General features: G+C 40.5%; 1 protein-coding gene across 1 annotated transcript; it reads right to left on the bottom strand.

Annotated features, from left to right (window-relative positions):
* Window positions 1–10,079: 10,079 nt before the first annotated feature.
* On the bottom strand, window positions 10,080–23,692 carry MOSPD1 (motile sperm domain containing 1). The gene is made up of 5 exons (XM_032773161.2): window positions 23,028–23,692; window positions 22,755–22,830; window positions 19,111–19,334; window positions 13,551–13,712; window positions 10,080–10,434 (listed from the first exon to the last, which is right to left on the bottom strand). The coding sequence occupies exons 1-5, from the start codon at window positions 23,254–23,256 to the stop codon at window positions 10,403–10,405; spliced, it is 723 nt and encodes a 240-aa protein (XP_032629052.1). The 5' UTR covers window positions 23,257–23,692; the 3' UTR covers window positions 10,080–10,402.
* Window positions 23,693–26,521: the final 2,829 nt, after the last annotated feature.

Genomic DNA, 26,521 nt, shown 5'->3' with positions numbered 1-26,521 from the left:
ATTGGTCCTCTGGTCAGGTGACAGCCAGGCTTACTGAACTTGTTAACCCTTTACAGTCAAAAGAGATATAAAGTACTTCTGTTCTATTAACTCCTACTATCTGTTTATGACAGGCCCTCAACCTACAAGATGCTTATTTCTGTATAATGTATCCCTTGCACAGAAAATATGTATGCTTTACTATAGGCCAAGATCATTTCCAATGCTGAGTTTCTCCTTTCTGTCTTTCATTGGCCCCAAGGGTGTTCTCAAAGATCCTGGCAGTAGTGGCTACTTACCGCTGACAAGAAGCAATTCTAGTTTTCCCATACCTCAATGACTGGTACTCAAGGCCATCCAGATAGCTCTTGTTCTGTTCCAGAAGTTGGGTCAAAAATCCACGTTAACCCCTGTACAGAAGATAGTTTATAGGCATGTCTTTGGACTTGTTGACAGCCAGGGCCCACTTTCCCTTAGACAGATTCCCAACTTTGTCAAGTGTGATGTGGCTAACTCAGGGGAGCTCTTGGACCATAATAAGGAACTGTCTTCAGTCCCTGGAACACACATCACCTTGCACCTTTGTGACTGATCATGCAAAGCTGTGCCTCCACAGCTTTCCAGGGCTGGCTCAGAATGACCTGTTCTCCAGTCAGATGCACCTTGGACAAATGATGGTTTCTGTACAAGTGAGGAGTTCCCCAGACTCGTGAAAAGATCAACTCAACATCTGTGCAGGTGTTCCTTTGTTGCTCACCTCCATCCGTATCTTTAACTATAGATGCATCACTGTTGGAATGATGCAGTACTTTGATTTGTAATTGTTTGCAACATTTCTGAAAAATGAACTCTGCATTTGAGTCTAAACCAGCTGCTATGAACTCAGTGCTCTTGACTTAAATGAGGGCAGAAGCTGCCCCCTATTCTGTTACTGAGTATGAAGACAGAGTTGTAACAGCTCATGCACCATTTGGCATTGGTCACTCCTGAAATGTGCTTTTCATGCTCCTTGGTTTTGTGTCCCTGCATCCACTAGTGGAATCATAATTACCTTAAACGTGTCCTGTTTTCAGAAGATCCCTTTCTGGTCACCAGGTGGCAGCATGAATTCTAGTTAGTGCATTTTTTTCCTATTTACTCTAACTGGAAAAGATTATTTCATGGCTTTGGATATGCAGTAACTGAGCTCGAAGCCTAATGAGTACTTAAGAGGCAGACCTGATTTACAAGAACCCCTTATGCTGACTATGGAGGTGAGAATGGCAGCATTGTCCTACTCCAATCCTGATTGAATTGGGGCCCACCCACAGGCTTGTGTGTGGGTGAACATAGACACCCTGGCAGCAAAATCATCAAACAGGACAGGGTTACAATTGCAGGCAGCCAAGATTATTTCTGGGCCAGGTAGGTAGCCCCCATGTGAGTTTCCCCGCCACCATTCACATCATGAGGCAAATAAGCTCAAATATCTCCAGTACCAGAAGAGGCAGACCCATGATTGGGAAAGTTTGTGAGGATGGGAAGGGCTTATGCTCTCTGTGGCTACAGGTATTTGTGGTAGATGAATCAGAGAATATGGGAAGGTTAAGGAAGATGACTTTGTGCATGAATTGCGAGCTAGGTGATGTGGGGATTATTGATTGATTGTGCTTGATGTTTTGTGTACATTTCAAAAAAAATCCCACCTCCACAGTAATCACCTGTGCCTATCAAGGGGCCTATCAGACTCACCTGCTTCTGTGCAGCATGGAATTCCTGAGATCTGAGCCTGGCACACCTGAGTTAGCATCCCCTTCTGTGCCTCCATAAAATGTGGATAATATTTAACTGCCTCATAACCAGGTTATGAGGATTCATTAGCTAACATTTACGTCTAAGATTCATAATACTATAAAAGTTGCTGAGTATTTTCCTGGGTGATGTCATATAAGCTTATCTCTCTCAAGGCGGTGTTAAATCAAAACTTAGTTTGCTGAAAAAAATCCATTTTGTGTAATGTAGGTCCTGATTAATTATTACTCTCTCTCCTTGTGGATTTGATGTCTTTTCACACAATATACATAGAATCAACCTCTCATATTATGAAAACTATGTATTATGTTGATCTATGATCTCTGAACCTGTCTGAATTTTCAGTTGCTTAAGTTAGTGAAATGTGTTCATTATGGTACTTGAAAAATATTACACTAATCCTGAAATTGTCACCTGGTGTAACTTTACATAAGCACTCCTCACATAGCATCTATACTCGGGCAATACCAGTGCCTGTGTGCCTTTTTTGCATGATAAATAGTACCCTGAACCATGCACCAAGTTTGGAGAATCAGTAAGGGCAACTGAGCCCATCCAGGCTCTAACACTGTCATCACTGCAGTTTCCATTGTAATTTATTTTAAAGACGAGAATCCTTTCGTTTGAACGGTTCCAAGTGCCAGCAGTGGAGGTTGTGCTGTGGACCATTGGCAAGTTCCTGAGGTGAAGGAGTTAATTTGTTTGGGGAGGATGGAATCTGAGATTCTAGTACTCCACTGCAGAATTTGGCTTCCCAAAGGATGCCGTTTACTTGTTTCTTGAATGACACTCATTGCTGATGTCTTAATTTTGCCTGATAAGCCTCTGGTTGTATCTGTAGTTCCCTGAGTGGAAAAAGTGCACCCAAGTATGTTAATTCTCTGTTGCTTCTTTGTCTAGTCTTGTGTGTAAAACTGGAAACACTGACCATTTAAGATATCTTGTTCTTTGATTACATTTCTTCTGCAACAGCATTTCTGAAACACTGATCCTGTGTGCTTCTGCCTCTATCTCCTCCCTCTCACGCATAAAAGCAGTGTGACTCAGCGTGACAGCCACTTATTATTTCCGTATTTATGGTCCATTACCGTAGCATAGCAAAGCAGTCCTGCTATTTTGGTTAGCCTTTTCCCTGCCATATGAAAGAGGTCATCAGTACCCGATAGTGCTTCTAAAGTCATTGTTTTCATTAATTATGGTTTCTTATATTGAGTTTACAGCAGGGGGCTCTGTTCAGGATATGGGTATAATCGTTTAGAAAAGGCAGACTAGAAATTCCTATGCAATTCCCTTGATACTTTCCCTTCTCGACCAAAGTTATTCCCATCACAAGTGCTACCTATTAGCAACTTCAGCATCCATGTTCATGTCCTATCTTGTATCCTTGTGACTCACTGATGGATTTTCTCTGTGCCCCCATTGTATGTGTTTGTATATAGAACTAGAAAAGCTTTCTTTACTAATCCCCAAAGCGTGTGCGGGATCACTGCCAGTGTTGTCTACAGTCACATTTGGCACAGACTTCTCTACCACGTGCCTCAACTCCATGTCTGTTCAGCAATTCCATTGTTTATGATGCATCATAAAAACCCTAAGAAACTTAACCTATCTCCCTTGTGGTACAGCTGATTTGTCTTGGACTGGGACAAGAGGTCTTTTATACACTGGGTCGGTGGTTCAAGTGCTCAGCTCAGTTAATGGGGTCTGAACAGCTCACTCTGGAGAACCAGACAAACGTGCTTCCTGGAGACGCTGAGTGTGCAGCCTTGGAGATGATACAGGCATTTCCTATTCCAGGGAGCCATGTCAATACACTAACATTACAACATGTGAACAAGTATCATTAAACTACATGCACGGAAAGCCTAGTGCCACATGCCTTACACCACCGTATAATCAACACATTTTATAACCCCAGATAGATCATTTGTCCCATTTCTAGTCATACAAATACTCGATTCCACACTTCGCACTAGAACATACAGAATACTGACATACCTTAATGCCCCCTGAAAACTGTGCTCCTTTTAAAATGTCTACTGTGCACTTACTAAGCAATATATTCAGGTCAGCAGTATACCTCCAGCAGCACACTTCCATTACAGAACAAAGCAAAGGCCCAGTTGCATCCGTTGTGTGAACTTAGTGAATGGTAAAGGATCATTAGATGACAGTGGAGAACCGGCTGCATTCTTCAATCGTTCATCTCCAGACTTGTTACATTTTTGTCTTTAGATTTGTGCCCGTGTGTTATGTGGGTTTTCTGGGCTGCTGCTGGTGGTGGTGGTGGAGTGTTACTGGACATCAGACATGCTTTCAACTCAGCAGTTTTTGTTTGTGGATAAGTTTCTTATGATTAAGGCCGTATATAGATGTTCTTCTTTAAAGCCTGTATTTCTGGAGAGGGTTCAAAGTGGCGGGGGGGAATTGGCATGAAAGAGAGAAAACTACAGCTTAAAACTACTGCAGCCTTCACGATGATGCCACTCTGCATTCCTCGTTAGAAAGCTGGGCGCTGAAGCATAGGTAAACAAACCAAGCTGAAGAAAGTAGACTGCACCTAGACTAACTCTTGATTTAGTTAGGGAAACAAATATGACCTTTTAAGTACCTTTCTGAGTAAGAGATGGCTTTGTTCTTCCCTTTCAGAAGGATGCTCACACATGTTATGGGAAGGTCATTTTCCCTGGGACCTATTCTGTGATAACTTTTCAATGAATGATGTGCTGGTGTTTGCATGGTTAGTGTATGGCTGTTACCTGTTGCTGAATACCAGGCAGCTGATGTTATGGCTGGGAATCTAGAGAGAGAGGACTTCTGGAAGTAAGTCAATTATTTCAAAGCTTTTTTAGGTATGCAAAACTTCTGCTACCAAATTCTAAACCAGGAATTGGCAACCTTTGGCATGTGGCACACCAGGGTAAGCACTCTGGGGTGCCAGGCCAGTTTGTTTACCTGCGGCGTCCGCAGGTTTGACCGACTGCAGCTCCCACTGGTTCACTGGTTCAAGCCAATGGGGGCGGTGGGAAGCAGCGGCCAGCACATCCCTTGGCCCTCGCCACTTCCTGCAGCCCCCAGTGGCCTAGAGCATCGAACCACGGCCAGTGGGAGCCATGATCGGCCGAACCTGCGGACGTGGCAGGTAAACAAACTGGCCTAGCCTGCATGGGTGCTTACCCTGGTGACCTGCATGCCAAAGGTTGCCGATCCCTGTTCTAAACTAAGCAGTTACCATCCTGAATGGCGGGGTGACTGGGAGTTAGAAAGCCATTAACATGGGCAATGCAGCATGGTTAGTAGTTGGCGTTCGGGTACATCTCTTCCATTTTTTTATATTTTCTCCTAATTAATTTCAAAATGCACAGTCAAGGATAAGAACTGTTGAACTACACTAGAGCTGTTGATTTTTTTTATGAACCTGTAGGGTGTGTGTATGTGTTGTGAACAGCTGTTATAAAATGTGTGCCTTCTCACCCACCAACTCAGATTAATTGAATTTGTCTCTGGAGAGGTGTTACTAAATATCTACAATCATATACTAACTCGTGCCAGCAGCTAATGTCCAGATAGCATCATTTTGATACTCTTGGGATTTCTGGTAGCTTTTTATTTATTATTATTATGTCGTTCACTGTATACAATAAATGTTCTTACTGAATAAACAGATTCATGGGGTTGGTATATGGAGGAAGTGGGGAGTTTTTTTCCTGAGCTATTTCTAGAGGCAGAATATGGGACTGAGATGGCCCAGGAATCCTGATCCAGTATCACAAGTTGTGTTCTAAGTGTTCCATAGGCAAACTGTGGAATTTTGATTTACTGAGGGTGGAACCTCTGTTACCTGAAGGCCAAATTGTCCCTCAAGTCTGACTGTATCCCCACTTTCTCTATTGCAGCCATACGCATTTTATTACTCACTTTTAGAGAAAATGGGGGCTTGCAATCATTTCCTGATCCAGAGCACTGATCCAGATTAGACACAAGCACCTAACACAGATTTTATACCCAATGGTAAATTAACAATCCTGTCAGGGTTTAAATGATGATGACATTGATAAAGGTATTTCATCACTTAGTACCCAGTAGGATTGTTCACTTACAATTGTGTGAGAGAGTTATATTCGTACAGCAGGTGCTGAAAGAACAAGGTGATTCGGTCTCTTCTAGTAGACATTTCAAGCAGTTCTAGCTCTGTGATCAAAGCATTTATCTGTTTCCAGCAGAGAAGGCTGTCTGGTTTGCGTCAGGAACTAGGAATGAGAAATGGAACAAACATTTTTTTAGGGGTGTAGTCACTTTCTCAAGTTGCATTTCTGGGTGCTAAATGTCCTACATCTTCCTTTCTTAGCTCCATTTTGAATTGAAAAGCTCATTTCCACCTACTCTGGATCGCATCAGGAAATGCACACCCCCATTTTCTTAAAGTGATTTCACACAGGGTTGGTGGCTAACTGAAGTGTGGTTAAACTGAGCTATTGGGCTGATTCCCACTGTGATTCTACACTGATTGTTACCAATACATCATCTCTGACAGTTCCCTCCAGAACAACTGTGACCCCACTACTCAAACGTGCTCTGATGCAGTGACCCCTAGTCAACTGCTCGAGATTCTAAATCTAAATGGCAGGGATGAGTCCACAAGCTCTGATTCACTCCTAATGAAACAAAGTTTATGTACCCAGTTGTCCTGTTTGAAGTTAAATTACATGAAGCAGGGTTTGATTCTCTGTTTTTCTTGGCCCTTCACTGAGCCTGGATTACTAGAACATAGCGCACTAAAACATGGGGATGGTCCAGATCTCTCTGCCAGCCAGGAAAGATCCCTTGTGCCCTGCATTCAAGGCACTAATATCCTCCCTTGTGTCAGGATGGTCCCTACTGCACGTATCATTCCAGATGGGCCTCTCGGGTACTTCTGATACTATATTGCCTTTCTGTATCTATCCATCTGCTCAGCTCTTGCTGCTGCTACATTCCCTTCAAATGGTTTCTGTAAATCTCCCCTCGACTAATGCCAGATTACCTGTTAATTTCCTGATATCTTGTTTTCAGTATTAGAGTTAATATATGGACTGTATGACCCTCAGGAATGAAGTTAAGTGAACCTTTATTTTCTGCTCATTTCTTTTAAAAGTCATGATGTCACTTGCACTTCATGATGGACTTGCATACACTGTGTGTTTAACCTTGCCTTTTATCGGTGTACTAGCTGGTTCCTTCTCTTGTGACCCCTGGAAAGAGAGATGCTTTATTATTTGAGAGACTGTTACTTTGTCAGTGCTTCATTTTGAGTCAACCTATTTTTGTAAAACAATTGCACCTCTACAATTTCCTTGATGAAGAAACCTGTACTGCCAACATTCCTTTTCACAGCCTTGGAATTTTCTGTTGTCCTGCATTTTCAGTTCATTTCTAAACCTGAAGATGTTAATACACTAATATGCACAACTGAGAAGATTAGATAGGGCTGAGACTTGATTTTTATGATTGTAAGCTCCTTAGGGTAGGGACAGACTTTTTGTTCTGTGTGTATACGATCCCTAGCACAGTGGGATTCTCCTAGTCCATGACTTGAGCTCCGAGGTTACTGCAGTACAAACGATGATGAACATATAATGTTAAAGACACAGTTCACTGACTGTGTTGAGATTAACCACTTCACCTTTGACGTTACAGACACAGTAGCGAAACTTAAAACATACAATAGAAATGGACAGGGTAATATACAATAGTATATGTGCTGTTTCTCTCCTATCCACATCTACCTTTTCTTACAGAGAAGAATCAGAAATAAGAAATGAAGTGATTTGAGAAGAGTTGAATGTTGAACCTGAAGAAAGGTGACTACAGTAGTAGAATGAAAAAGGAGCTAAACTTGTGCTGCTTGGTAATAAAAGGATGACATGCAAAGTAAAGGCAGGCAGAAGGCTACAGGAAGGGAGACGTTGCAAGTGCTTTGCAGGACAGGATTAAAATTGAAATGATCTGGACAAACTGGAGAAATGGTCTGAATTAAACAGGATGAAATTCAATAAGGACAAATGCAAAACACTCCAGTTAGGAAGGAATAATCAATTGCACAAATACAAAATGGGCCTAGGAAGGAGAACTGCAGAAAAGGATGTGGGGGCCAGAGTGGATCACAAAATAAATACGGGTCAACAATGTAATACAGTTACAAAAAAGAGTGATCATTCTGAGATATATTAGCAAGTGTGTTGTAAGCAAGGTGAGAATTAATTCTTCCTCTTGACTCTGCAGTAACAAGGCCTCAAGGAGAATACTGTGTCCAGTTCTGGGTACCTCACTCAGGGAAAGATGTGAACAAATTGGAGAGAGTCCAGCAGACAGCAACAAAAATTATTAAAGGTCTAGAAAGCATGGAATCATAGAACTGGAGGGGACCTCGAGAGGTCATCTAGTCTAGTCCTCTGCACTCATGGCAGGACTATATCTAGATCATCCCTGACAGGTGTTTGTCTAACCTGCTCTAAAAAACCTCCAATGATGGAGATTCCACAGCCTCCATAGGCAATTTATTCCAGTGCTTATTGACCTCTGAGGAAAGATGTAAAAAAAAAAAAGAGGGATTGTTTAATTTGGAGAAGACTGAGGAGGGTGGAGGGGGACATACATTTTCAAGCATGTAAAAGATTGTTATAAAGAGTAAGGTGATAAATTGTTCTCCTCATCCACTGAGGAAAGTACAAAAAGAAATGGGCTTAACTTGCAGCAAGAGAGGTTTAGCCTGGACATTAGGAAAAACCTGCTAACTGTCAGAGTGGTTAAGCACAGGAATAAATTGCCTAGGGAGGTTGTGGAATCTCTGTCAGTGGAGGTTATTAAGAGCAGGTCAAACAAACCTGTCTGCGACAATGTAGACCAGTGATACTCAGACCGAAGCTCTCCAGTTGCAAGTGACTCTTTAATGGGTCTCCTGCTGCTCTTTGCAGCACATGATATTAAGACACTGTGATTTAGTCATTAACCAATTGAAGTTGATACAATTCTTGGTTTGTCATTTTGCTGTGAGAATTCTATATATACACTAAATGTGTCCCTGGCAGAGTGTTTCAATAGGACTATATAGTACTAGAGTAAATGAAACAATGAATTCACACTCGTGTCACGCTTTGGGGTGATGCTGATTACTAACTGGGCTCCTGAACCGCTGAGTATCACTGACCTAGCTAATATTTAGTCCTGCACCAGCGGAGGGGACTGGACCAGATGACCTACTGCAGTCCCTTCCAGGCCTCCATTTCTGTTATTCCAGGATGGTTCATGCCCTCAGCTCCCCTTGAAGTTAAGCTAAAGTAATAACGTGACTATTCCTACAAAGACTCATGATGTAAATTAGTATCCAGGGCAGCTCTCACCTAAGTACTTCAACTTCACCAGCTTTTGTGCAATCGCTTCTAAATAACTTCTCATCTCTACATGGTCTTTTCCTGCCCCCTCTATACATAAACTGAGAGGTAACCCATTATAAGCAGGGGGGAAGAAGGTTTAATTTCCAAAATGTTCTTTTACACAGCTCAAGGCATGGTATATAGACTTTCATAAATAATGTACGAGTTTTGTGAAAGAACCAAGCACAGTCATACTGGGCCCTAGGTAGGGAACATTCAGCTTTTCTTTCAAAGTAGACATGATATTTACATTGGAGGTCAAAGAGAGAACTTGTTTCTTTTCCAGCATGAGACAAAACAGAAATGTATAAATTCTTCCAAACTATAAAAATCAAAGCTGACCTTCAGTTCCTTGCAAAACAAAAATCAAGTATATTTGTCTATAGAGGGCCTTGGCTATGCTGCTATACATATTCAGGTTATTACCAACGTAGTGGCAAGGTTTATTCCATACTACTTTAAAGTGGGAGTCCTGGACATGTGAATTTTCTCTTGCTGGATGTTATGTGTCTTTACTGAAATATCTTGCTACATTTGTCTGTTACATGTATTTATAAAAAAAATTACTAAAATGTTTTATGATTTACAGTTATGGTGCAAAAAATGTCTATAACTGATTCCACAGTTAAGAAGAACTTATACCCCATATACTAGTTGTTGTCAGGAATTGAGAATGAATTACTTCTCCATCTAAACAATGTATTTATTTCATAGTTTTTAGTGATGGAATTTCAAAGTGCATCTTAAATGACAAGCCTTATGTAAACTCTGATCATGCTGGTATTTATACATAAAATGTTACGTAGTAACCTCTGTACTTACAGCAATGGAATAAACAAATGAACCTTTCCAAATGAACAGTTTTGCTTTTATAGTGATCAAACACTGATGTGAACATGGATTTAAAATAACAAATGTTGCTTTAATATGTCTGTTGTACAGCAGATGTAGATATAAAAGTTTCTTCAAAATAATTTCACAGCTATCACTAAACATTCCATAGCTGTAACAGAAGCACCTAAGAGTCCTGTCGTTTATTTATAGTTACACCCAGTTAAAATATATTACACTTTTGAAAGTATTTTAAATCACTGAATAGCTTTTCTAGCATCTTAATGCGTCACATGAGAGTAAAAGGCAGTCCACATTCATGATGTAAATATATAGTAAGATAAGGTTGGGGTTGTTTTTTTTTTTTTTACATCTAATTACGTCATTACTCATGTCCTCAAGATAACCATGGTGATGAGACCTGAAAGATGAGAAATGAAGAACAGTTTAATTTAATGGAGTAAAACATTCAAAGTAGAGGTCTAACAGTTGCCTATCACAAGCCAGAAAACAAGATAAGAGTGCATAAATCTACAGAGTGAAATTTTACATCTATTTCACTTAAAATATTTTATAGGAATAACTTTCAAATATTACTCAACAAAAGTTTGGCTTAATCAGAATCAATGTTTGTTTAAAATGTTACTTCTAAAGAACTAATCATGTCTAGATCATGCAGTCTGAAGAGATCCAGAGACTTCAGTGCCAGCAGCGATGCACATTCAGAGAACAATTAGGGATCAGATTGTCTGGAAATTAACCCATTGTTGCTAGTTAGATGCTGTGCAGGGACTGTCTCACTCTGCATGTGCAGTACTTAGGACAATGAGGCACTGATCTTGGGTGAGGCCTTTAGGTACTTTTCTAATAGAAATGTGCTGGCACCACCTAAACGAAGTAACTGATATATATTATTTTCATTTCAGCTCACTGCATTTAACAGCACCTTTCTTTTTAGACAGTCATGTGGGTGGCTTGACTTCCTGTCGTCACTCACACAGTGCGGGAAGTTCCCTCAGACTCTTCCCCAGCGCCCATCAGAGTGTGCAACCAGCAGCAGAGCGACAGTGAACGGGGAGGTGCCTAATGTGTTTGGCACTGTTGCTCTTGCACCTGTCCCTGCCTCCACTGCCAAAGACCTTCCCCTATCAGCAGGGAGCAGATTTAAGAGAAGTGTCAAACTTGCCTTTTTACAAACAGGTTCTCTAGCACTAATCATGCAACCTTCAACAGCCCCGGTACTAACGCTGAACTGATGACGACTACACTTGAACCTGAAATGAACCTATCCCGGTTGGCAGATTGAGTGATTTATTTTGCTTGACCCTACTTTTCTGACTATCCCAGGTTCTGAAACAGAGAATATATTAGAGTCCGACCTGCAAGCGCAGAGCACCTAATGCTGCACTTGGTGAACACTGTAACTGTTCAGTAGTAACTGACAGATGGTGGAGAGAGCTGAGTCCAAAGGCAGCTAAACAAAGAGCTGCAAGTAACAGTGCTCCATGAACCAAAAACGTATCAATGTAATGGCTTCCTGAGGAGCCCAAGGCAGCTTCCTCCCCGCTCCTGGCATGGAATGGGAAGTGGAGAGGGGGGCAGACTGCAGGGAGCCTAGCAGGAGCTGCCAGGAGAGCTAAGAGACCGGGCACTCAGCTCCACACACTGCCCCTCTTACGTCCGTGGAAGTGCTCCTGGTGAGGACACGCACTACCGACCCAAGGAGGGTAGTGTGGACATACACCACCACAGTAATTGCTGTAAGTCAACCTAATATAGGTCGACTTGTGTTTCTAGTGTAAACATACCCTCTGGCAGGCATTAGCATAGAAAGTTATGACTACCAGAACTGGAAAGAACCTGAGCTTATCTAACTTACTTCACAACACCAAACACTGGGTTTATTAAATAGTGCATAATGGCCACTTATGCCATGTGTCAGGGGATCACGTAAAGCATTTAACTAAAAAAAGTGACTATGAACTAAAAGCAAAGATGGTTTTCTCTTTCCCACCTAGTTACTACAGGTATAAGCCAGAGAAGAGAAGATGCACCATCCTCTCTCCGTGGCAACAGATATACACTTTGGACAAGCAAGCAAAGTGCATTCCAGACTAGAAATCTTTTCACTACTGGGAGAACACACAGTCGCTGGATTTTTAAATCTTGGGAGGATTAGCTCAAGCACCTTATCTGATCAGCTGCTGTAATGGTATAGAGGGGAAAGTGACCAGGACCCAAACCACATTAAAACCAAACACCTTAAATTGTATCCAGAAGCAAGGAAGTTAATGCAACTGTCTGAAAAATCATGTATTGTCCCATTTCTAGCACTGCATTTTGCACCTGCTATAGCTTTGGAGTGGTCTTCAAGAACAGAGCATATTGCAATCATCCAGAAGTTACAAAGTCAAGAAATATTGGATGCAGATCTGAAAAACAATCACCACAGCCTCACATGAAGACGTTTTTGGCTACTGACACCAGGAGCGTTAAAATGCACACTGACAATACAGACTTGGACAAAGGGTGAATAAACCACCTCTAGAAGGCGGAGCGTCCACCACACAATTGAGTTGTTCCCCACCATCCTACCAGCATCACCTCAATCGGATCTAGCCTAAGTTTCAGGCTGCCCAACCTCATTTCAGTCCTGATCTCAGCCAGGCAATAGGAAAGCAGAGAGCGAGTCCAATGCTACCTTCCTTTGAGTCAGCACTAGTTGCTGATGAGTAACACAAGGCGCTCACTCCATGAGATAAGGCGCTGCCTTCTCCTGCCATTTTGAGGAGCAAGTCACAGTTTTGGGAATCAGACACAGGTATTGTCTCTTCCATTCACCTTTGAAGTGCAGTTCTGTTTCTCATTACTAAAAGTTGGGGTAAATGGAGGCAGCTCTTCACATTAGATCTCTTCTGGGTTAGAGGGGATGAAGAGAAGGAATTTCCAGTATCAATAAATAAGATGAAGCCTCCTCTTTTCTGAGGTCTTCAAACCACAATTTGAGGACTTCAATAACTCAGACATAGGTTAGGGTTTTGTTACAGGAGTGGGTGGGTGAGATTCTGTGGCCTGCATTGTGCAGGAGGTCAGACTAGATGATCATAATGGTCCCTTCTGACCTTAAAGTCTATGAGTCTATGACTGAACTACAATATTACAGTGTAGAAGTCCTGGCAAAGAATCCATAGGAAACAGCAATGTATTCCAATAGCTTTCTTTGACCAATGAGGTGGAGTAGACGCCTATATGCTAGGTTCCTGTTCTGAGGGTCAAATAAGACACGTGTCCAGAACACTTCTATTGCTAATGGTGAGGGCTCCCGTCTCAACATCAGCGAGTACTACTGTGACCTTTTATGTTAAGTACAAGTGGAGATGGAACAGAATGAAATTAGTCTTGACCCTGGCCCCGAGACATGAAAGTACATCTTCTCATCAAGTCAGTAGTGATGTTCACAGAAGTTCCTTTGATCGACACTGACTCCAGTAGAGACTAGAAAAAAGCTGTTTAAAAAATCCTTTTCAAAACACTTACCTAAAACATAAGCAGCTACTAACTTTTGATTCACACTTAAATGGAGGTAGAGAGGCACCAAGGATTCCACTTCCCCCAGTGTCGGTAGCATTAGTGCTCCAATGCATACTATCCCCAGGAAGACTGTTAGTAAACTAGGTCCCGATGAGGCAGATCTGTTTTCTGAAAAATAAAATGGCATTCATTGCAATGAAAGTCTGCAGCACTTCAACTTTAAATGTTCTGCATTCTGGAAAAACATTTATAGTGCACGTGTGTGAGACATTGCATTTGTCATGCCCCTATGGTCACCTCATCTACACTCCGCCCATATCTCCAACTCTGCTGGGATTAATTTTAACATTTCAAATCACCAGCCCACTTTCAAACATCATTTTTCGTAAAGGAAGACAATTACGAACACATTTCCTTCTTTTCCCTATCTCTAGTGCTGAACTCACACTACTGGGAGGTGCAGGATCTTTGATCTCATGGCACAGTTATGGTCTAATAGCCCATGATATCGCTGGAGAGCTGGGAATCCATACATTCCACTGATGTAAGGCACTTGTTTCCAGCGCTGGTATATTTGGATATCAACCATAATCACAACATGATGATTACACAAGAGCTGTTTTGGACATGTTTTAGAAAATGTTGTTGCTTATGATCCTCTCTCCTCTTGATGTCTGTCGAGTTAGGCTCATGGGGATAAGGCAGCCTGGCTTACAGACTTGTAGTGAGGAGAAATAATACCAAAATATTCTTAAAAATTCCTCCCAAAACATTTTACAGTTGTTCCTGAAAAAAGTGTAGTATAAAGAAAACACATGGTGTAATATAAGGGGATGAGCTGCACCACATGTTCAAGGCTATCTCTGGAGCACATTTAACCCAAATGTGCTAATAAAACTTCAACAGTGGGACATTATGTAGTTTCTTTTTGGTGAATGATGCTGGATTAATATCACAGGTAAGACAAAGGTACAGTGAATTTATTATTGATAGAGGGTGGTACAAAGATGCTATCTTCCTAAAAAATACTGTACGATAGATAACTCAATAGTAAGGCTCTCTTTTGGTTTAAGACAAAGGAATAAACACTATCCTGCGCGTTCTATAGAAGCAATCTAGGTTAGCCTGGTTTTCTACAACACTTCTCTTCCCTCAGAACTATAAATATTCTGTTTTGTTAAGCTCCTTTTATGACAACCTTGATAACTCTTCAAATTACCAGTAAAAATGATGCTTGATTATGGTAAGAACCTCAGCTGTCTGCCTGCCTCACTTTAATCATTTTGTTCCTCCCAGAAGCTAAGTACCAGAAAACAAAGTCAAATGTCAATTATTGCTTGAGCAATCAATTACTATGCAGATTCTAAGCTAACAAAACCAAGTACACCTATAGATATGGCTCTCCCCTCATGGAAAAAATCTTATCTTTTCAATGTAACAGTGAATTAAAGAAATTGTTATTGAATATAAAATTATTCAAAACCCATATCAGTTTAAAGGGAAAGGCATAAATAAATAATGTACAGAACTGGTTGGACTCCCGGCTGCAAGCAGGAGTTGGTCTTGGCTAGGACAAAAGGGGCTAGCTAACACGCACCACCTAAAATTCTAGTGCAGCAAATTGCAATTAGCATCTGCTAGTTGGCAAACTGAATCTGCCTAGATTAGCTTACCCTAGGCTTCAACTTGACCAGCTCACACATCTTCACTAGAGCTGTACAATATGCTAGCTAACACATTCTTAGAGAAAACACCACTGATTCCACTTATCTAGACGTACCAGAGAAGATGAAGCAGAAATGGCCAGGTCTTTTTTTTCTTTTTAATCGTTTACATATAGCCAGGAGGTTGTGACTATTTCTTTCAGGTGAGGACCTTGCAATTGTCATTGATGTCTGCAATATGCGCTACATGGAGCTACACTTTAAAGCCGTCCAGAAATGCAAGCTGGCGCAGAATGAAGCACACACTTGGTAAGTGAAGTTTCTTACATAAAACATATTAAATCAGCACACCGTGATCTGTACTGGCTGCCTATTGGTTTCTGGATGAAGTTTAAGGTGCTGACATTGACTGACAACGCCCTAAATGTTTTAGGAGCTGAGAGATTGCCTCTCTCTGTGTGCTACTATGTCTGAGATGAGCAGAAGCCCTTGAGCTGCAGCCATGCTGGTATAAGTGAGAGGGGTCTGTTGGCTGGACATTCTCAGTGAGGGCTCTGCAGCATTGCCATCACTCCCCCACTTGGTCCTGGATCAAATGCCTTCAGGGTACATTGCAAACTCCTCTTTTTCCCAGGCATTTCTGGGTGGGAAGGTGCTGAAAAGGGTGAGGGAGGACTGGAGTTTGGAAGCTGCCCAACTTGCTGTTGGTGGATCATACTGAATTTTACTGCTGCACTTGCAGGGTATTTGTTGTGACGTATTGCTCAGTTATGTTCAGGGGAACTATGGGCTAAAACTCCCCAAGCACCCCCTGTTCTACAGCTGTGGAGGCTGCTCCTCGGTCTGAGGCAGATGCTTGGAATGTGGCTTCACAGCGCTGCCTAAGCCCATCCGTTCCCCAGCGGTGAAGTCTGACAGCTCATTATTATAGACATGGCAATGGGATGTTTCAGCAACGGTTGGGCACGTGCCAAGCACACAGACTCCATTCCCTGGCTTATTAGGGCACAGGCTCTTCCATGGCTGACAGTCAGCAAGGGAAGAATATTTAAAGGGGCTGCACAGCCTGAAAAAGTCTCCCTTTATTTACAGCTCCAGAACAGAGCTTAGCCAGGAATAGGCAGCAGGCTCCTTTAGGCCAAAAAAGTTCCCCCCTTCTCAACTGCAATCAAGGGAAGAGTAGAATTGGCATGTCTCCATCCCTGCCCCCCCTCCCCCCCGAACAGAGTGCCAGCTTAAAGAATCCCCCCCCTCAACCCTAAATGGGTAGGATCCCTGACAAACTGCCCCTTTTCAGTGCTCAGGGTAGAAGAGGCCCCAACCCTGCATAAAAGGTTTGGATTTTAATCTAAAATCCCAGCACTGTCTTCTTCCCCCAATGGACCTGCACCTGCACTGTGGCTGTCTAACACCACTGATCCAGTAGGGGACAGTGATTTGGCCACTAGAGCCCATTTTCTAACAACACACAAGGTCCAATGTTGCCAAAAGACGAGAATACAGACAAGGATAGAACCCCATTCTTAGCACAGCTTACTGGTTGTAGGACAGTAGGGAACTGTTCAAAGGCTCTAGAAACACCTTGTATTACCCTCCCCCACTTTTTTTAACGAGTTATTGGTATGTTGGAGTCTGAAAGATCTTCACACATAATCTTTAGAGCCATTAGCATTTAGCCACGTTTTAAACCTAGGTTTCTGAAGTATGGATTCAAAGCATACATGAAAATGGCTCCTGTTTTCTAAACTGATTTTGCAGTTCTCGGAGGCATGCCAGCAATGCTGGTCCCATTTTAACCCTACCAATCAGGTGTTCTTAGTTTGCAGGTTTGCATACTCGTTATACTGTTCCTCTGCTCTGTCTGCTCCATTCTTGTTAGCAAATATGCGATGGTAACAAACTAGATTCTTATGCATTACATTTCAGAAAAGATGTGGACAAACTGGAGAATGTCCAGAGGAGAGCAATGAAAATTATTAAAGGTCTAGAAAACATGAACTATGAAGAAAGATTGAAAAAATTGAGTTTGTTTAGTCTGTAGAAGAGGAGAGGCATGACAATAGTTTTAAAGTACATAAAAGGTTGTTGCAAGAAGGAGGGTGAAAAATTGTTCTTGTTAACCTCTGAAAATAGGATGAGAAGCAATGGGCTTAAATTGAAGCAAGAGAGGTTTAGGTTGGACATTAGGAAAAATTTCCTAACTGTCAGAGAAGTTAAGCCCTGGAATAAATTGCCTAGGGAGGTTGTGGAATCTCCATCACTGGAGATTTTTAAGAGCAGGTTAGACAAACACCTGTCAGGGATGGTCTAGGTAATACTTAGCCCTGCCATGAGTGCAGGGGACTGGACTAGATGACCTGTTGAGGTCCCTTCCAGTCCCTTCTATAATTCTATGCAAAGTTAGCTAGGGTGGGATTCACAAGCGGGACTTAGTCATTCTCTCTCTGGGCCATTGTATAGTTAATTATTTATACAAAGAGGGCAGCTTCAATAGGAGAGATCTGCCCCACAGCAGAGTCATTATGGAATTCTCTTGGAAAGTGGGAGACCCAAGTTCAAATCCCTGCTCCATATCATGTGGGGAGAACTTAAATCCAGGTCTCTCACATCCTGAGCGCTCTAACCACTGGGATAAAGGTTGTAAGGGGGACTCTGCCCTCACCATTTTGTTCAGGTTTAGATATACCCTAAGCCAGTGGTTCCCAACCTTTCCAGACTACTGAACCACTTTTAGGAGTCTGATTTGTACTGTACCCCAAGTTTTACCTGACAAACTACTTGCTTACAAAAATCAGACATAAACAATACAAAAGTGTCACAGCACACTGTTACTGAAAAACCGCTTATTGTCTCATTTTATCTGTGTGAAATTTTAGTTTGTATCGTCTTTGCTAGTGCTTTTTATGTAGCATATTGTAAAACTAGGCAAATAGCTAGAGGTGTTAATGTACCCCTTGGAAGAGCTCTCCATACTCCCAGGGGTACAGAACCACTGCCCGACGCACACCTATAAGATTAGGCCCTGAAGGCAAGGAAGCAGGGGAATCCCTATTTTGTGAATCCTGCTGGGGCACAGGAGAGTTAGGCACACATCTACTGGGCAGTGTCAGTACTTTAATGGTGGAAACATAGGAGCCATGGGATTCTAGGCACCTCTACAGGGCTAGGTGGCAGCTGTGCAGGGCTTTTGTGCAAGCCAGTGGTGCCTAAATGTTGGACTTAGAGGACAACAAAACAATCAATGAGTTAACAAGCCTTCTCACCCTGCCACCCCTAATCTGCAAGAGCTCATGCTTCAGCCATGGCTGTTGGTACATCACCTACTCTCTATACTAGTGCCTGTGCATAGCAGATATTTGTAACTCCACTTTTCTGTACCTTTCAGAGGTAAAAACATGGCACACACGAAGTGCCATGTGTGGAAAGTGTTTGGCTGTATCTGCTGCTAGTCAGGGGGTGGAGGATTAAAGTTCTGAGACAGATAAAAATACATTTGGAGACTCACTTTGAGAGAACAAATTAGTCTCCAAGGGCATGGTCCTGCAATCCTTTTGTAGCCACAACTCCTGCTGAAGTCAGTGGGAATTTGCTTGTGTAGTAGGATTGGACCCTTAAAAGACACATTACTCAAATGAACAAAACTCTGGATAGCCCATGTAACTTTTAGGGGCACCTGGTAGTTTATAGCTCTCTCATTTGACTGAAGAGGACATAAGCAAGACAGCAATAGGGTGGGCTCTGGAGCACCATAACCACTCTTACCAATAACCAGTGCACTCTTACAAGAAAGTAAAAATGGAGTTAATTTAGACTATCTTCCTTATAGTTTAACCTCTTTCCAGTCACTTCAGCTGTACCAAACTGTTTGAGCCAGAAGAGGGCTAGGTAAGACTTTAAACTACCTGGTTGACACAAAGTCTGCTCAAAAAAGACACTTTCAGCCAGGTGTTCTTTTATTCTTTTTTCCTCTTCTTCCTTTTGCTGTTGCTCTTTTGCAGATGGAAGTAGTGTAGCAATGACTTCTTTTCGCCCTAATGCTTTCCTCTGGCTTTGTTCAGACACTTGGAGACGGAATTTGTCTATCACGCCATAGTGACAAGCCCGAACGTCTCTGTGACGAATCACACTGTAGAGTTTAAAAAAAAAAAAAAGTTTATGCATGTTCTTTTAGAAGCTAGAATAACGATAGTCACAATCACAAAAGTATTAGGGGCATCTTCAAAAGCAAAAACCAACCACTCTAAGAGTTTCAGCTAGATATATAGTTAAATTTCGCAGATCTTTTCACTGCTCTGTGGATACATCTCTTACATTCTGTTTAGAAACCTGCAACTGACTTGTATGGATAGACCCCTGCATCTATGCATAGCCCCTTTCAAGAGATTCATCTGCACGGTTTCAACTGCAAGGCTGGGGTCAGGATACTTATATTATACCCACGACCACTATCTGAGCACCCAAAATGATGCAGTTCTGTAGTACTTCATGTCAACTCTCACACAGGACCAACAAAGAGCCAACCTTAACTAAATCCCGTCCGTACTCTCTTCTGTGAACAGCAGTTTGTTCACTTGGGTCTTCGCTAAAACAGCAAGGAGTCCAGTGGCACCTTAAAATAAATCTGTTAGTCTTTAAGGTGCCACTGGACTCCTTATTGTTTTTGCTGATACAGACTAACACGGCCACCCCCCGATACTTGGGTCTTCACTGTAGTTATAAATAATAATGAAAATGTATGTGTACCTAGTTTTAAAATCCAACAATATTTAGCCACCATAATGGGTATTGTAACTGTTTTTTTCCCAAAATGCAAATTATTTACTTGAATGACCATAAAAACCTTTTGAGAGATATTAAGTGCTACTAAGAGAAAATCCATATTTAAGCCGGTTAGCTTCAGGAAATGTGCAGGTGCAGTCTAACAAGATTCAGAGCAGAGGAAGCTGCAAACTCTTAAGAATAAAGGTTTCTAAATACACTGGCATTGGGTAGTGCCATTTTAACACTGTTCCAGGAAACTTATCACTTCAGCATTATATTACTGCACAAAACGCCCCATGATGTCTGCATTATAGATTGAATTTTAAGAAACTGGATTTTATGGTAAAAGAGACATTAACCCTTAACTATCTGTTTATGACAATGATCACAGCAAGATACCTGGTATTTTAATAACAAGCCTTTGTGGGTATGCCTAAAATTAACTTGTAGTTTAAGTAGGGCTTTCGAAAGGGAACAGAGAATGACAGAGGTTTGAAATATATCAGCCTGTAAACCATATGCTTATTGAACATAGGAGCTTCTTCGTAACCTTAGAAGCAAATGAGTTTGGCCATGATGAAGTTTCATCAAGCAAATTTATTTCACCTGTGCCTAGGCAACTGCCATTTGGTGAAGAGTGGGCTCTGTCTTGAGTAGATCACTGAGCAACAAAGGTTTGAGCCTGCAGTCCTTACTCAGGCATGCACTTTTGCTTATGTTAGAGCTGCAGCATCAAGCCTTTGATTTCAAGACTTCTTGTGTTGCTTTAAATTCTTTTCTATCGTTAGTACCATGCTTCTACGCATCAGTATAAGCACAGCATTATGTAAAGATTCTGTTTGAGCATACACAGTCACTGTCAAGCAAACAGATGTTTCTCTACAGACCCATATAAACAGATACATTCTCCTGTTTCTTACTGGAGAGCACTGCATAATTAGAAGCTCTGTAGAATATCGGTTTATCTGGAAAAGGGCCATACGTATATAGCACAGTTCATATCCTAACCTCACAGCGATAAATGTTACCCATACTGAGACAACATCCCCCAAAACGGGGTCGGGTATTTGCTGCTGAAAAAATATTCTTGGAGACCTAACTAAGGAAATTAATATTTTCTGAGATGGACTCAAAGATAATCAATCAAAATTCCATAAAGATCAGATTGAGACCAGAATGACTCACTGAATTACAGTAATAGAAACATTCCATGCACTGGTATGTGTTGATCATTTTTGTGCCTTTAACAGGATTGCTATCCCTACCCACTGATGCTTTCTAATGGGAAATACTAGTTGGTTACTCCCTTGAAATTCCCAATCACTCCTGATGAGGCCAGTGCCACAGTACCAGATTGGCGCCTCATATTAGAGTTGTGTCATTTGCTCTGCAGAGAACCAAGAGTTCATTACAAGTAGGTCTTTTGCTAATGGCATTTATTGGCCAGAAAATATAAAGAATGCTTTTTGGGGGTAAATAAATGCTTAATCAGAAAGCCCAATTTCCTTTTTATTTGTATTTATTTTGGATACTTCATGCTCACGAGGCACACACTGCAGCCTTGAAGTCATGTAGATAAGCATGAAGCTAACATAGAGAAGCTGAAACATGTCAGGCTATTTTGAATTAAATGAATATTTGCCAATTTTTTCTGCTCCGAATTACAGCAGTCAATACTGAGAAATCATGGTTAAAGCAAAAAACTAGAAGCCTTATTTAACATTTGGGGATTTCGAAGGTAACACTTAACTGCCGATCAGCCCTTCTCTGTGAGTGGGTTCGGGTCAAGGAAGGAGAAGATAGATTTAAAAAATGGTAGGCAAGGAGATCTTCACTGAACAGGCAGCAGAAGTATCCTCACTATGTTATATGGCCCACTGAACGCATGCATGTTAGAATTTCACAGATTCTCACTTTGCCAATCTGCAAATAATTCTCACCCAAAAAACCCCAAGCCTGGTGATCTCATCCATCTTAGCAAAAAAACTTAGATTATAGCAAAGTATTCTAGTGTGGTTCATATTAGTACGACTTACTTTTAAAACTATGCCATAGGATCTATTTATTTGCACTCTATTATTGTTTATTCATATTTACACAAGTAAAAAGAGGCACCTATCTAATGCCCCTGTCATAAATTACAAAAACAGAGGAAGAGCCAATAGAACGCAGAACTGTGATATTGTTAAACGAGTACTGTACACTTGCCAAAATAATTTTATAGCTTACATTTTGTGATTCAGTGTCCTTGAGTCACTCTTTACTTTTCTTGCTAATTCATAAAATTTAGCAACACACAGTGTGTGTCTGCTCATTAATACACCTCTACCCTGATATAACGCTGTCCTCGGGAGCCAAAAAATCTTACTGTGTTATAGGTGAAACCGCATTATATCGAATTTGCTTTGATTTGCCAGACTGCACAGCCCCCCCGGAGTGCTGCTTTACCACGTTATATCCGAATTCATGTGATATCAGGTCACGTTATATCGGGGTAGAGGTGTATAACTGAGGTTTTACCCGATTAAAGCAGGAATTTACTTTATATAGTTAAGTATTTAATTTTCTCCAGCTAATTTAGAATTATCAAGCAACTTGCATAAGCACTAAGATATTTTAATGTTTAACAAAATGTGAATGATGTAGTGGGCCCAGAGGTTAGTATTTTCTGTAGTGTAGTTTAAAATGTGCCTTTTAAATACTAGCTGAGGTTTAGACATACAATTAGCTGATGTAGTTATTCAAATCTTCAGCAGTTAAGGAGAATTGAGCTATTTTTACTTACATATCAACACAACACTGAGGCTTCACTGCACCTGCGGCGTCGACAACGACATATTTATTTGGAGTTGTACAAAGAACTGAAATGCAAAGGACATGGGTGGTTACATGGGTATAATCCAGCAGCAGTACAAATTTTAACAAACAACCAGAGTGTGGTAAAAGACAAATCTGAATTTTTGCCTAACGCTGCAGTTTTCAAACTTATATTTGTTACATAAACTACAGGTAGACTGATAAAGGAAACCTCAAATGAAACTGAACCTAGGAAACCCACCTTTGAATTTTAAGGCAAACTCATAGGGGTTATACAGAGTCAACACCTGCTTGTGTGTTGACTGATCATCTGCATAAAAAATAAGCTCTGTAGGAAACACAAACACAGGAAGATTTCCTTCCACTAACTCTGGCTGTCTTTTTTGTTGCTGCATTGGCACCAAATCCTTCCTGCTGCTTCTTCTGCTCTTACGATTTTGTATCCCAACAGACTTCTGGTTTGGAGTCATTTAAGAATTCCAACGCATTTTGGCAATTCTGCAGAAGAAAGGAAATGGAATGATGATTGTGTTTTGTTTTTGCAAATCCATAGAATCTAATCAGACAGCAGATGATACATAGATACAGCACTTGACATTTGGTTTTGAGCTTGTTTATAATTATTTTAAGTGCCTTCAGAAATGTTTAAGCTAACATAACTCTACTCATCTTTGACATTTTGTTTTCATCCATTTTAAAAACTGCAATAAATTAAGTAAATATGCTTTCCTTTCATTATTACTATTTGTATAGCTGCAGTGCAGGGGTAGACAACTTATGGCATGTGTGCCGAAGGCGGCATGCGAGTTGATTTTCAGTGGCACTCACACTGCCTGGGTCCTGGCCACCAGTCCAGGGGGCTCTGCATTTTAATTTAATTTTAAATGAAGCTCCTTTAACATTTTAAAACCCTTCTTTACTTTACATACAAAAACAGTTTAGTTATATATTATAGACTTATAGAAAGAGAACTTCTAAAAACGTTAAAATGTATTACTGGCATGTGGATCCTTAATTTAGAGTGACTAAATGAAGACTCGGCACAGCACTTCTGAAAGGTTGCCGACCCCTGCTAACTATTCTTGCCTCAGTCATGGACCAGGACCCCACTGTGCTAAGGGCTCTACAAACACAGAACAAAAAGACAATCCCTGCAGCAAAGAGCTTATAACCTGAATATAAGATGAGACAACAGGTGGATCACGGCAGACAGACAGGAGAGTACAAGGAAACAATGAGACAATATTGGTCAGTATGAATTCACATCAGCGGCCTAACAGAAACATCCCAAGGTACAGTACAATATGTTATGTATATCATGTTTGTATGAGAGCCAGGTCACAGCGCAAAGATTCAGAACAAAAGAATCAGGAAGACCTTTATTCTTTGTCTAATTGCACTTCTGAAGTCTGATCATAATAGTATTTCAGTGTAAAGGCAGTGAACTAAAAATCAAGTAGGATGTATAAGATATTTGTCATTCAATAGTACAGGGTAGGTTTTGGATTTTTCAATCACATTTACTGAAGCTAAATTTGTAGTTGTTATTTAAGTCGATATTAAGAATGATTGTTTTCCCCAGTGTGTAACAAATATTTTTTTCCTCCTCCAGATTTTTCAAGTTCATTTCAGAAATCTCAATCCAGATAAAACAAAAAACAAAACCCCACAATCTGTTCGTATCACACTCTCAAATGTAATTTATAAGATAAAAATAAGGCTCCAATCCTGCAAATATTTATACAGATGCTTGCCTTTATGCGCTAAGTAATTCCATCATAGTAAACAAGCCTATTCACAGTGCATGATGTTATGCATGTGTTTAAGTCTTTGCAGGATTGTGGCCTAAAATAGTATTTCACTATGTTTTCTACAGGCTGATAGTCCCAGGAGGACACCAAGAGTTTGACTGGAGATTCTTAGACTGGGGGTATGGTAGGAAATGTTAATTTTAAAATATCCCACTTGTGCTGTAACCCATGGAGATGAGGCTCCTAGTGGTTTCCAGCATTTTACCACCACATCGACTAAACCTGTTACTCATGTGCAGCCTAACTGGTGGTTGCACCAGTGGTAATTTTGTTTCTAGAATTCCCTAGTGCAGACACAGCTCTAATGCTGTGGATGGTAAATAAATGCCTATTTTTCTGTTTTAAATCATGAAATTTACATTTCAAAGTGCCAATATTTTGTATCAGAGCTAATTTTCACAAAATTTCAGCTTTTGATACCTAAACATCCAAAAGGGTCTAAAATCACCAGTGCACGCTCTACCCAATATACAGAATTTAGTTCTGGTTCAAGATGTAAAAACTTTAAAAAGTAATTAATATATATTTTTAAAACATTCTCTAGGAGTAGGTGCATATTGTCCTCCCAAAGACTAACTATTCTTATTCTAGTATCTTTTTTCCTAAAATCCAATCTCCTTTCAGAACCCAAGATTACTTTCTAGTAGACTAGAATGCTAATTATATTCTTTTGATAACAAATCCCTGATAATGATATTCCTGACTGATGTTCTATTTCTTTTTCAAAACACTTTTTAAATAGGCTACATATCAGCAAATGGCCATTTAGATTCTGTGCTCTTCTCAGAATTTTGGTAAATACTTTTTGTTTCAGAAGAGATGAATAAGCTCTGCAATTATTTTGCACAGCAAGGCTAATTAGTGGGACTTGAGCATCTTAATGTGCTATTGCTAAATAACATTCACAGTTTCATTCAAACACAAGAACTGTATCAGGGTCTAGCTTGAAAGAATGCCAGCTCACAGGAATACAAAACTGTTTTCAAATAAACTATTTCTTACAGGCAATAGAAGAAGAGAGAATTAGGAAAAGCTAATTACAGTGCAATATACAGTAAGCAATTCAGGAACAAAAGAAATAGGATACTAAAGCTCTCATTAATATAAAATCTACATATATGAATTTGGCTAAACTGCACAAGATTTTTTTCTAATGATTGTTTTAAACATACTTACTACATTACTGAATAACTAAGAGAAAATATATTTTTGGATATTTTGAAATATTTTATTGGATTACTAAAGTTCCAATAAATGTGATTCTTTATTCTTCAATATTACATTTTATTACTGTTTCTTTTTATTTTAACACATACATTGGATTCATTGCAGATTCCCTGATCCTATCTCAACTCCAAATGTTATGTTTTTTTATTTGTTTTTTTAAAATATACATATGCATCATGCTCTTGCTTCCACTTGTCATTTATTGGCTGGGTAAAAAGTTATCATTCAAACTGGTATCAATGGAAAGTGGTAAGTTTTCACCAATATAAAGGACCAAGCCAAGTGTACTCTAGACCTTTTTGTCATAGCAACATCAGTCAGGAACGTGACTTTTTTTGTGACAATACTTTACTGGCAAAACCCTTTATGATGATAGTTATACCAGTATAAAAGTTCTTTTGCTAGTATAACCTATTACGCTTGCTGAATCAGTATAAACTAAACTAGTAAAAGCACTTTTTATAAGCTAAATCCATACTGAAGGGTTTGCTGGTATAATTATAATAATCCCTAGGTCATAGTAGATTTCAAAGTGCTTTAGAAAAGAAGTCTATAACTGCAAAGCTCATTAGAACCAACGGGACTATTAACAACACACAAAGCTAAGCATGGGCATAAATCTTTGCAGGATCAGGGCCTAAGGCCTCCTGCAAACTAATCCAAACAGGTGGACTCCTGCACCTGTATGGAGCCTCAG

Source organism: Chelonoidis abingdonii, chromosome 8 (assembly GCF_003597395.2).
Source record: "Chelonoidis abingdonii isolate Lonesome George chromosome 8, CheloAbing_2.0, whole genome shotgun sequence".
NCBI lineage: Eukaryota > Metazoa > Chordata > Testudines > Testudinidae > Chelonoidis > Chelonoidis abingdonii.
The sequence above is the reverse complement of the archived record's forward strand: the minus strand, read 5'-3'. Positions and strand labels throughout refer to the sequence as shown.

Coding starts and splice junctions, on each gene's coding strand:
- MOSPD1 (XM_032773161.2), bottom strand. CDS start 23,256: ATGACTCCAAACCAGAAGTCTGTTGGGATACAAAATCGTAAGAGCAGA. Junction 22,831..23,027: donor GTTTGCCTTAAAATTCAAAG/GTGGGTTTCCTA, acceptor TTTGCATTTCAG/TTCTTTGTACAACTCCAAAT. Junction 19,335..22,754: donor CCTCAGTGTTGTGTTGATAT/GTAAGTAAAAAT, acceptor TAAACTCTACAG/TGTGATTCGTCACAGAGACG.